This window comes from Diorhabda sublineata, chromosome X (assembly GCF_026230105.1).
Source record: "Diorhabda sublineata isolate icDioSubl1.1 chromosome X, icDioSubl1.1, whole genome shotgun sequence".
Lineage (NCBI taxonomy): Eukaryota > Metazoa > Arthropoda > Insecta > Coleoptera > Chrysomelidae > Diorhabda > Diorhabda sublineata.
This window is the reverse complement of record NC_079485.1, coordinates 9,110,314-9,123,811: the sequence shown is the minus strand read 5'-3', so window position 1 is coordinate 9,123,811 and position 13,498 is coordinate 9,110,314. Positions and strand designations below refer to the sequence as shown.

Below are 13,498 nucleotides of genomic sequence, written 5' to 3'. Positions count from 1 at the left end.
TGATCTTATATTATTGAAACTTTCAAAAAATCACTGTGCAAATTAAAAAAAATGTGTTTTTTGGCCTACAACTCGCTTTATACATACATAGATGAACTATTTTTATTTTCGCCATCAACAACCTTAGTTGGGGAAATTTAGAATTGAAATTATTCGCATTCACATTTTAATCGGCATTATATCCAATAAATAAAGAAACTGTATTATCACTTCATTGTTTTATATCCAACTCGCAGAAATTTATAGTCATAATCAGGGTATATACGCAGTTTGTTCTGAGTCATGTCCAATGTTGGCACTCAATTAATTTCATAGAAGTCATACACTAATTGTTGAATAACATCTTTGGTTGCATCATCAACTTTTATCGGTTAACCTTCTTTCGCTTTAGTGTCTGATCTATATCATCCCCCACTTTTATAACGCGATAAATGGTAGAATATGGAAATAAAGTTAATTGTTAAATCCGTGCAATAACAGCATTTTCTGAGTGATCTCCACGATCTCATCTTAAGCGCTCAAAAATTTAATTGATGGACCTGTAAATTTTTATATCCAAGCGCTCAGTTGATTTTTTTCACTATTCGACACTGTATCGTAATAGGTAGTAGGTAAAATTCAAAGGAAGCGCCAAATGTTTACGCCCTGGATAACTTTTCATACTTTTATACAACGCTGTTGTTGAAATTTTCAATAATAAACTATGATATTAAATTTTTCAATTCTGCATACTTCAATACTATACATACTACGTGCATACCATACCCTTTGTCTACACCAGCGCCATTCTGGAAGATTTTTGGACTGTTATTTATCGTAAACTTTCTCAATTTTTCATCCTTATAAGATACTCCTCTTTCTCTCACTCGCCATAATCGTGCGGTAACTATCGTAACGCGAATTTTGAATTCATTTTTGAAGAAATGAGTACAGTTTAGCTAAAAATGTCGTTGGACACCATTTTGCGACACAATATCTAATCATTTTCCTGCTTCTTCTCTAGAAACCAATCGACAAAAAAACTCATTATACTAACCTCCTAGCATTAGTTTTTACACCAGGATGTAGGCAAAATTTTGAACATCTTGGAAAGGTAAATCTGTATAATTTGGTTGTGTTATTCAAGTGTCAATCTACCTTTAATTATTTATCACAAAATTTTTAATGTGAAAGTCAATCAAAAGTATAGTATGACACTTCAATTGACAATTAACTCATTCGTAAGTTCTATCGAGCTAAAAAAAACACCTACTAGTCTTTTAAAATGTACTGCACTGTTGAAAAGAGGTCAACATATCGCGATGAATATTGAATTATATTTCTCCGGAAAACCTAACAGAGGTTATTAACCAAACTTTATTATAATTTTGGATGTTTTTCAACACATTTTCTTTGTACTACCATGAAAAATGCTACTTCTGATCATAATTATTATTTTTTCAGGCTATTCTTGGTATGAGTGTAACTGCTGTCCCTATGGCTACCATATCGACTTGGATTTCGTTCGTTACTGTGAATCCATCAGTAAGGAAGCCGATAATCGAACCGGCTCCATTAAAAGAAGAAAAGATAGAAGAAAACAACGACATTCTATGGAAGTACTATTGGGACTTACAGCCCCCTTAATCACTTCATCTGAACACACCTATACAGTAAGTTTTATTTTAAAATAGTATCTAGTGAATTGTTTACATTTGAAGTACAGACGTCAACTGAGCCCTTTTTATACCCCCAGGTATAAATTTTTAGGGTTCCACGAAATGCAATGATGGTTGACTGTTTGACTAAGTCTTCTATTTTGACGATATTAGCAGTGATAACTTCAAATAGCTTTATTGAAGAACATCTTATCAACAAAATTTCTTTGAGAGATTTCAAGTTTGCGATGTCCTTGTCTTCAGTCACTGCTTTATCAGCTGTTCTTTTTAATGTGCCACCTACGCCATCAGGAGCACCTTCGCCATGGCCTAGTTTCGAATAATTCCACGCAAAATATGTCACACCCGGAAACAAATCATATGATGAGATACAAGATGAAACATGAACTTGTTCTTATACTGGATGACAGGACTATCACTAAGCATGTGTATTCTGTGAATGTTTGGATTGTGATACTGCCATTGTATCGTGTCTATTATTTTCAGAGAGAGAACAAAATGTGTAAAGTTTTACAGTACCATTTTCACGTAAATATAATACTCCTGTATGTAGTGTAATTTGTTGTCTTGTACCTCCGAAATGTACTGCCTGAATCTGTTCGTTATATTTGCAACAATAGTTTTCGCTGGAATCTATGCGAATTGTCAGCTGAAGTCTAATTTCGGTTTTTTCCATAAACTTTTAATATGATACGAATGATTTTTGTTCTTTTTTGGTAAACAAAAGTAAAAAAAATGGGTACTTGGGATTTATTTATACGGCTCTAAAATCTTATGTGAAACTTTTAGGTATAGTTATGTGGATTTTATAGAATTCCTTTGTCGGATTTTTGTATAAACTCCAAGCACAATAATTTCGGAATTTCGTGAGAATTACCCATTAATCAGTTGATATAAAAATAACAAAAATATTGCGTATATCCAATCACTAAGAATGTGCAAATGTGCAGTTTTTATCAACAATTTTTAAAAAACCCACATATACTAATAAATAAACATTTAAACGTAAGGATTCTACTAACTGCGGGCTTTCAGTTATTTCAAAAGATAATTTTGCTAGTAGCGGGTACAAGTACAATGTTATTTAAGTAATGTGGATATGTTGACTCTTTAGTACACATATTAAATTAATAGGTGAAGGTCTTGTGGCTATAAAATTAATATTCAGATTGTTTTTGTGGAATTTACATTGCAAAAGGTCAGTAATAGTAATGTTTCATCATAAAAAAATTGTAAAATTTCATTTAATCTGTTGAATCAATGAATTAGTTTAGTTAGTTCAAAGTTAAATAGAGGCCGACATTGAATTCTGTGCATTTATTTAACACGCAAATATTAGGTAGTTTGAAGTGGAAAAAAATTTGTTTATTGATTTCTAGTTGATATGAAATCGAATAGGCCAAGCTGTACAGGATTAAAATTGTGTGACAGAAACTAGTATCAATCGATTATGATTATATAAAACATGATCAAATGTTTTGGACTCCAGTTGATAACAATGTATTGCAAAAAACGCGTTTTTCATCTTTATATTTTGAAACTAGAAAATCATCGTTTAGCGCGAAAATTGGCCGAACGCAAAATCTTAGATGAATAATGGAGGTTGGAGTACAATCGTATATATATAGTAATAATCGTATATATAGTGATAGATCAATATTTTTCTCAATTCTTAGGTACTGCCAATGCAAGTGCTGCATCTGCATCTCCCATCCCAAGCATGATAAGTGATCCATAGTATCGAATCTGGTAATGCTACAGCGAAAAACACCCTCTGGAATACTAGACAGCGTTTTTTATCGACACCCAAGCAACAACTCCCGAATCTTACTCGATGATTCCTCTATCACCAAACGTAACCTGGTCAGCTCCTTCATAAACTAAATGGTCGACGATAAGCAATTATGTAGACGCAGCAGTAATCGCCATTCTGCCTAATCTAGCTTCTATTCTGCATCAGGGCCATTCTAAAAACATGAACTCTCCCATTTTCTCTCTCCTTTTTTTATATTTTGGGGTAACACGACCAGAGAAATCTGATCCTTTGCTTCGTTTAAATAGTTGCGGTATATTTTGAGAAATATACAAACACTTGACAGCGAACGCTCGCTCGGCCAGTTTTATGAATTTAAAACAATACCCAATTTTCTCAGGATCTAAGTATCATATTTCTCATTTTCTAGATTTTTTAACATCTACAGGTCGTCGAATTACAATTGCTTTTTGTTAGTTTCACAGCATAAAGCATAAAATACAGAAACTGCATTTATTGCAAAAAATTGTTATTAATATTACGCTTCAGAAATACGAATATACAACAGATACGTCATTCAGCTCATCATTTTTTATATAAGTGCCCAATCGATGTAGTGTCTTTTCGTAAATCAAAAATGCGCTACAGCTTGGCCTACTATGTTTGTTTATTTAAGTGAGATCTTTTCAAGGTCTGGTAAAATCAATACGCATTTTGTTAATTACTAAAAATGATGTATTAGTTACCCTACAATAATTTATTAGTGTACTGAATAATATGGTGAAAAACTACTAGACACAAATATGAAAAAAATATTGTGAACAACAAAATTTAATAGTTGAAATTAAATAATTAATGTTAGACATAGGCGCGGCTTTCGTTTGTTACAAGTGGGACATTTGATTTCACAACAGTGAAACACTTGGTAAGAGATGGGTAAATACAAAGATAGTTCAATCTCAGCAATCACTGATTTACCTGAAATATTCGAAGAAAACCGTTTTCTGCGCAAGTTGTGGGAACATCCGGTAGTCGCTGGGTTCCCAATCTAGATAAGATGGTGAAAACTCAACTTATTCGCCCCTTGAGCTTTTACAATGGCAGCCATGTGTCTGAGTGCATTATACTGAGTAAGAGATGACTTTGTGCAACTTTCCCTGACGTTTTTCTTCCACAGTCTGACACAATTTTAGAATTAAATTGGCATATTAAATACCTGTAATGGTGACCCCATTTGCAGGTAATCTACGATATTACGTCTTCAGCATCCAAAATACGGTTAGCAAAGTTCAAGGTTACTAATGGAAATTTTTTGGCAGTAATAAAAGTAACATTTTTCGTATCACTCGAAATAAAATTTTCAGTATTCAATTACCGATTGCTCGATACACTCCATTGTGATACTCTCTCAAATTCGGGCACGCTCCAATAGGTTCAGATTTGTTAGTTTCTAGCGTGGTTCTATATATAACATAATGTGACTTGATGATTATATTTTTATTTATAAAAAAATTAACCCTTGTATATGCCTTAACTTTCGTGCACAATAATACGTAGATAACTTTGGCTGTAATGAAATTTGAAAATTGTGACTTCTTGTACTTTTATAAAATAAGTAAACACATTTGTTTTGAATAACTGTTTTAATATTATTCTTGAACCTGTTATTACATTATTTATACTTTTAAATTTTGAACATAAAACAAACAAGGAAAAAAACAATCAACAAAATATCAACTTACTAATATTGATACTAACATTAAAAATATGTGAGCTTTTCAAAAACAAAAAAAAAATAATCAATCAAACAACGAGTTCCAACAAATTGAATTCGCATTTACTCTTTTCAAAGAACATTTTTTTAAACTGCTAAAATCTTCTGTATCACAACATTTTGCCATATGAAAATGACGACATTTAAATTGATTCTCTTTCACGAGGGTTATCTGGAGAATTTCCGACCTAACAAAGAAACAAGACACAATCTTTGCACTTATTCCAGTGATGCTCTAATTTTTTAACCCTTACAAACAATAGTTGCCGTCTTTAAAAATAGGTGTTCACGTATGCCATAACGTCGACGTCTGATGAAAATCTATCTCCTGCAAATGAAACTTAAAGGTTAAGAAACAGGCTACATCTGGTGAATATGGTGGATGGTTAATAAATTTGAAGTACAATCCGTGAATTTTAACCATGGCCATCACCAAAGTGTGAGAAAGTGTTGCCCTGATCGAAAAGCACTTTCTTTTTCTTAACTGCGGTGGCTTTTTTGCAGTTTCTCCCTTTCCTTTATCAAGCAACAATGCCTCTCGTTATTATTTTAACTCTTTTAAGATAGTCGGTGAACACAACATCGTGATTATCCCAAAAAACGATGACCCTCATTTTTCCTGTCGATGAAACCGTCTTTGTTTTTTTCCGTCCATCCACTTTCTTGACATCTTACTTATGCATAATTCTTCCGTCAATATAAGGCAACTGCGTTCTTTTAATATGCCGATAGCGTCTTCTATCTCCCTAAAATTAACCCAACGCTAGTCCAGTTCCAGTTGAGAGTTTTGACTATCCCGAATGATCTCAGCCAGTCAAGCTGATACAACCCAACATTTTACAGTCGTAAAATGATAATGCAGAGTCTCAATTCACAATTTCTAATTCTTCTTTTATTTACGTAATTCCTAAAAACAAATATTTAAGGACAACTCGACACTCAATTTTCTCTATTTTCAGAAAAATCTTCAACTGTCGATTTTAAAATAAAAACTCAGCGTCCAAAATGGCTGTAATTTAAGTAAGATTCTCTCAAAGCATGTGCAAACATATTTCCTAACTTATATGAGTGCTGACTCTTCAAGTAGAGAGTGGAAATTTTTCAGAAAACCTTCCTAATATTAATTATGAAATTATATCTAAAGGAATTTCTTCTTTCATACCCCTGCATCGAAATTATTCGGATTGTTTGTTTGGAAATTTTCGGTTATTTCTACGTCACTCAAATTGATATTTCAAGAGCAAGTATTTCCCATTTCCCAGCTTTTGTGAAAATATTTATTTTCTACAGTCAGAAGATCGGACTTATTTGTTTAAAAAAAGCAATCAGGTGACTAAATAACTCCTGTCAACAAGTTTTTACTAACAACATCGTAACATCGAATAATAGCTCCATTAACTGACTTTTTCGTTCTCTCTCTCATGGGTGACACATATGTGGAAGGTATTTAAAACGAGAGAAGAAAAAAATAGTTTTAATTCATATACAATTTAGAAATGATTAATTAAATAAAATTATTAAAAGTAAACGTAATTAGCCACAACAATTGTGAGTGCTTCTCAATCATATGCCAGCCAAACAGGTCCCGCCTCCTGCCAGTAGCTTGGTCCGAAATGGAAACTCCGCCTGTGAGGTTAGATGGGTTATAAAGCTCTTGAATGCAGCAGTGGAAGCATTGCGCAAATTGAAATTCATCGTCAGCTCTTTGAAGTCTATGGGCTGAATACCAAGAGTTAGCTGATCGTGCATCCATGGTGTAGACAGTCGTCAAAGTGTCCATTACTTGAAGCGCAGGGGGCGACTGTCCTTTATTACTCAGTATTTTGTTGAACTTGTACCCCAGCGCGTGCTGGAGGAAGGTCACTCATCAATTACAGAGCTAAGTGACAATTTTCTGCAAATATCACGATCCTTGATGCATGAGATTGTTTGTCCGGCACATATCGGCACCATTCACGAATTTCTCAATCCTTGCGGTGACTATATTCGAAAATAGCTGAAATTTGGGTGTACTTGATACCAATAAGTTCCTGAAAGTGTGGGTTTTCTTGTTTCACTATCTATTTTCTAAGAAAATATCCTAAAGCATGATAAATAACATAAGAAGTATAAAAAATGCAAAAAGCTAAAAAATAAACAATACTAATAGTAGGATATTTTACGTAGGATAAACATTTCGATATTTGAAAAATAGATTATGATGTCATCAATACGATAAATACCTAAATAAATTCTTAGGAATGGTTCATATAAATTGAATGGAAAATCTATCTGTGGTTAACAAAATTCAAAATCCTGTTTCATAAATACCAATATAGTTATATAATTGCTCGTGGTTCGTATATTAAAACTTAATTTATAACAATGTAGGAAAGTAAGTCTTCATTGGTTAAATAGATTGTTTTCTGATATCCATACTTAATTTATCCGTACTATTAAAAAAAAGAATTTATTAATATACATTAGAAACCAAAAACATCTGTTAAAGAATAGAAATATTAAACGGTCTAAATAAGATATTTTCTCATAAATTATGTGGGAATATGTGTAATATTTTGTTTCTTTCAGACAATACAGGAGCAAAACTCTTTGTCGCCGGTGTCAACAAAAACTACAAGAAATAAATTTCCGTTTATAACCGATGGGTTCGATGATGCTGTTACCGATTTTGAAAGAACACTTCAAAGGTCTAAAAACAAATTGTCTAATAACTTGCCAGATGTTACTGCCGTCTCAGGTTAGTAAACCATTTATTTTTTGTTTTCTAAATTACCCAAATGAGTCAAATATACATACTAAAACTGGAAAATTTATGTTTATTGTATTGTAGATCGCTAACTTTAGATTTCATTTCAAGGAAGCAATGCCAATACATTTTGTTCGATTTTCGAAAACAGTTATTATAAATCAGTATTATCATATCTGGTTTAATCTTTCCTTTCGCCAAGAAACACAACAATTTCTGCGGATACTTAATACAAAATGTAGTAGAGGAAAGTGACCAAATGGAATACCATTATGTTTCTGTATTATAGAAAAAAAGATATTGTAAATAAAATTTTTTATTCTTATTTATTATCAATCATACAGCTGCAGTCAAAGTATTGACAGTCTTATTTTACATATATTAATTTATACTCCATTCGAAAAGAGTGTAGAGTAATAAATCATTCCCTCTCCTGACCAACTACGTATTAAGAAATATTTACTTTTTACGAACTCCTGAAATTTTTCTCACAGTGTCAAAACATAACACTCACTGCGGCCACGAGTCAAAACCTGTACGCGAATATAATGATTGAAAGAGACAGAAGATGTTTGTCTTTAGCAACTAGGAGTATTTGTTTCCGAGAAATGGTGGTATTCCATTTTAGGGATACTATTCCATATTCGTCACTTTCCCATAATTAGGAAAAATAAGCAAAATCCTTTCAAAAAAACCTGGATTGTTAATATTTCGGTAGATTAAGGAAAAATTTATATCACAATAATGTGTTGCAATTGAAGACATCATGAATGTAGCTTATTATAAAACCATGTTAACGTATCTATTGAACGCTTTATGAAGCACTTGAAAAAGTAGAAATACCGAAAAAATTGAGGAAACTCGTTAAAATAAGATTGACTAATACAATCAATAGAATTTAAATGGGATACTATTTATCGAATGAACTTATATTGGAAAAAGGACTAAGACATACGATCCTGGAAATTTCTAATTTGCTGTGAACAAATAAAAAAGCCTTTTTATAAATTGTCTCTATAAAAACTGCAACATCATAAAGTAAACAGGTTGTATAAGGAGAACAAAGAAATTGTTACTGTATTTAAAACCTAATGTATGTATATGTATGCATATGCCAATGATATATTATGATTGGACTCGCAACGACTAGTATATTCGGCAGTATACCGAATACCGAATATTCGGCGAGGCCCTTGACCGAATAGCCAAAAGTATTCGCCAAAAACTTGTACAGGCATGATTGTTTCGGGCTCCTTTGTTTTGTTCTAATGTATCGCTGTATATTGCTAACGCACTGCACGTTTCGACAAGTTTATTTCGTGGATATCGTATTACGTTAAGTACAGTTTATTGTGCTCTCTTAGTTTTGATCTGTTTATATGTGTGATAGTGTAAAATTTAACAAATAGACAATTAAATAAATAAATAAAAAAATAAAATAATAAATAAATAATAAAAAAAATCGATTATGGCCTATATGGGCACACTTCGAGGATGATGTAAATGACCCGAAAAGTGCCGTGTATAAACTGTGCGAAATAAAAATTTCTCGTGGTGGTGTAGGAAGAAAGGCCACAACATCGGGAATGTTAAATCATTTAGAAAATAAACACAATGAAGAATATCATAAGTTGGTACCTACGTTCCCTAAGGGGCAAGAAACTACAAATCAAGATACGAATGTAAGTAATAAACCTTCAACGTCAAAAAAACAATTAACTCTTGAAAAATGTGCAGAAATTAATAAACTATGGGATACTATGCTGAAATGATCACACTTGATAATGAGGCTGTAAATATTGTGTGTCTAGTCGACTTTCTAAGTTACATATAATAATAACTATTAAATTATATTCTAATGATACCAATCGTCAACTTTGTTAGAGAAGATCTACTTCTACGTCTTCTCTGTAGACAGTAATTGCCATAACGTTTTGTTTACCGGTATCGTTTAGTTTTTTGTTGAGTGACTAATTCTACTGTCAAAGAGTTGTAGTGATGTTCCAAATGGCGCTTTCAATTGAACGTGTGCATCGAACCTAAACAATTGTTCACTCTACCATTTAAAACGCATGCGTAGATTTAATGCACTTTATTACACTTCTAAGTTAGATTAAATAAACATTTTATAGAGAGAGGTGCCGGAGAGTAGCCAAAAAAGAATGGAGAAATTGAACAAAGTGAAATTGTTAAGTGTGTTTTTATGGATGTGGTTTTGGTTATTACGACGATTAATTTATCTAATAGATAAGATAATTTTTGTTGATTCAGATATTGTTGATTATTCTATAAGCTACCAAGACTGCTATGCATTATTATGTACGGAACATTCACAAAAGATTTCTTTAGTTTCCGGTCCAACCATGACTGTTTTACCTTCAGCCCATGACGGGACTGCGAGGCACGATTTCGACACTGCGACCATTGAAACATGCGGAATGAGCCCTTTAGCATTGCAGAAGATACGAGAACAAATGGCCTTGAGTCTCGAGAGAACTAAACAATTAGAAGATCAAGTTAAATTAGTTCCAGACCTTAAGGTAAGATATTTTGTAATGAATGCATTATATTAAATATAATTATCGTATGAATTGATTCTTATAAATATATTATTATATTGATATTGTGTATATTATACAATGTATTACGTTAATAATTGCACATAAATAAGAATTATGATAATTATCTCATTTAAAACAACAACAACAACAACATTGAATAAAATATTCAGGTAAAACATTTTGTGTATACTAGATTTTAAATTTAGAAATAACTTTTTGTTACCTGGTACACTTTTATATTTTTATTACTCTACTTTCGGCATATTTTTAGTAAACTGCGCATCTAAAATTTATAGAGTGAAACTTTTATAATTATTTCTTGTTGTTTATGTTATTACCTCTCAAAATGTTTTAAGTGTGAGATTAAATTATACGGAATTTTCTTATTTGATAGTCATAGTCATAAAAGTAAAATTTTCATCCCCTTCATTACTTACAACTTTAATTTTCACATGATTTAATTTAGCATACTATTTCAATTTAGGTTAACTTTGTATGAGCATATTTCTCTTTTCTATTATTTAATAATTTTCTATTTATGTTTTCGTCTTACTTGTTTTATTTTATGATAATTTATTGCGGGACCCTACTTTTCATAATTTCTTTTCCGTTACTTCTTATTGCTTTAAATTTCATCAGTTCGATTGTGATATTTGTATCATCATTCTTTTGTCATATAGTGACGCTGCTGTCACTACAAATGATATAATAAGAACAAACAAACCTCAAATTCTTATATCAATTAATAGCGTCTCAATTAGATTATATCTTTTTCATCCCATCTTCTAATAACAAAATAACTAAATTTACGGGTTGAACTGCGTTGGAATTTTCGAAATTTTTGACATTAAGGCTCCTGCTTTGGAGCCATTATCATGAGGAGGGTGGAGATATTCGTTCATTGGTAAGAAGTGAAAAGAAATGAAAAGCTAAAACAAAAAAAATATAAAATGATTAAAATAGAAAATAGTATGTTTACCATCGAGAACACTCTTGACATTAACACACTAACTGGTGGGCTAGTCGCCTGGATCTTGAAATTATAGGGGACCTATTGGCGGATTTATGGCGCGTGTGGAAAGTATATTATTGGCGTGAGGGGTAATAAATGTGTGGCTTTTCGGGGGTTTTTAGAGGAAATGTTATTGTTGGCCGGAATAATATTGAAGTGGATGAAGAAGGTGTTTCTAAATTGCCGGTACTCTCAGGCTGTCTCTTGTGTTCAGACAGTTTGGACATTTCTCTATTTCGATAGCTTCTCGAATAATACTGAACTTGAAGGAGCGGAGTGGGGTGATGGTTTTGGTTCTATTCAGATCAATTGGATATTGTATATGGTGATTGGTTGATAACGTGACAAAAATCCACGATTTCGTATTGGCAAATCGCCAATTGAAAGTGCGCGAAATAGCTGAGACGCTAGGCATTTCAAAAGATCGCGTGAGTCATAACCACCGTTTTCTGATCACATTTACTACCTATAGGAGGCCATAACAGTCGCAGGGCTGTACTATGCCAAATTCGGCACACAATCGCATTGGCTACAAATTGCTGCCCCATGAACTGTATTCTCCAGTTCGACTTTTTTTTGTTTTCAAACTTGAGCAGTTGGAGCATCGCTGGGTCAAGTTTATCGATCTAAAAGAAGATACTTTTCTGAGTTTTCGTTTTTCTTTTGTAAGTACCAAATACACAACGGACCACTTTCATATCTATGCTAGCTTATCATTTTACTATAGTTTAGGTACATACTCAAAACCTAGTAAGCGTACATTTTTTTAATAAAATCTTGAATAATTTTAAACGATTTGTTGACATTCAATCAATTTAAGCAAAGTATACATCTAAAACCAGTTTTTGGTTCTTACCTTTTCTTATCTAGTACTATGAAATTTATCAAAAGTTGAAACCTAACTATAGAATTTTGTAATTGTATTCATTTTAAACTAATTTCAATATGGTAATCAATTTTAAAGAACATAAAATAATTTCACACCATTTTTGCATATTTATAATTTATTGCTAAGTATCTAACAATTATTTCTATTAATTAAATGAATATCTGCGGTGATTTTTTATATACATATGTAGCAATTTCACTTTATTAAGAAATAATGTTTAAATTATAAAAAAATACATAATTATTTTGATTAGATAACAAAAAGACTGAGGAAAGGATAATGAATAAATTCAGTTACAACCGATTTGCTTCGTAAATTTTCATCCATCGATAATGGATTATTAAAGACTGGTGGATATTATTTTGTTTAATGTTAAGGTGAAACATAATAATCTTAGTTATGAAAAAAAAAAGAAAAATAATGAAGATTTATCTTGGCAAAACATGGCTAACCCTTTTACGTTCTTTAGAAAGAATAATGAAAAATAGTTCATCATTTCAGAAGAGTATATTTTATATTTTCTTCTGGACAAAATACGATTTTATTTATTTTCTTTTCCCTTGACGTTTAATATGCAATTTTGATCTTCACTGTATACAATATAAATCCCTAAACCAATGAACATATAATATTTATATTTTCATGAGTTTATTTGTGGTTTTCTCTTCATTTTTTTGTGTATAATGAATCAACCATAGCTGTTGTTTATATAATAAGAAAAGAAAGAACTTGTTACCATACCATTTTACTTCGAAGAACTCGTTTGGATTTTACGAGCTCTGATCGAAAAATAAGAAAAATCAATTTTTCTAACAGCAATTACACTGAATCTATTTCAATTAGTATATCTCATACTTGATGGACAAAGCGAAGGAAAAGGAAGGGAAATAAAATATTTCGAAATGGCGATAAAAGACAACATGAATTTCAGGACTCATATGGAACAAATCATATTATCCCTAAATATTGGAGGTTCGAGGAAGAAAAAGAGAAAACTGCTTTACGATGTTATGTAATTTGTTCTACTGTATAGATAATCTATTTGGGGAAGGTAATTGTGAATAAAAAAATTCAAACAAATAACTGAGAAAGGCCTTGATCCGCG

The 13,498-nt window shown here is 31.8% G+C and overlaps 1 protein-coding gene across 3 annotated transcripts in view; it reads left to right on the top strand.

The window, feature by feature from the left end:
• LOC130451264 (uncharacterized) overlaps positions 1–13,498 on the top strand; it is a 53,871-nt gene that overhangs the window by 19,508 nt on the left and 20,865 nt on the right. For all 3 annotated transcript variants that reach the window (XM_056790173.1, XM_056790172.1, XM_056790171.1), the window contains exons 3-5: positions 1,444–1,652; positions 7,754–7,922; positions 10,281–10,471. In XM_056790173.1, the coding sequence (XP_056646151.1) occupies positions 1,444–1,652; positions 7,754–7,922; positions 10,281–10,471 (569 nt within the window). The remainder of the gene's footprint in view (positions 1–1,443; positions 1,653–7,753; positions 7,923–10,280; positions 10,472–13,498) is intronic.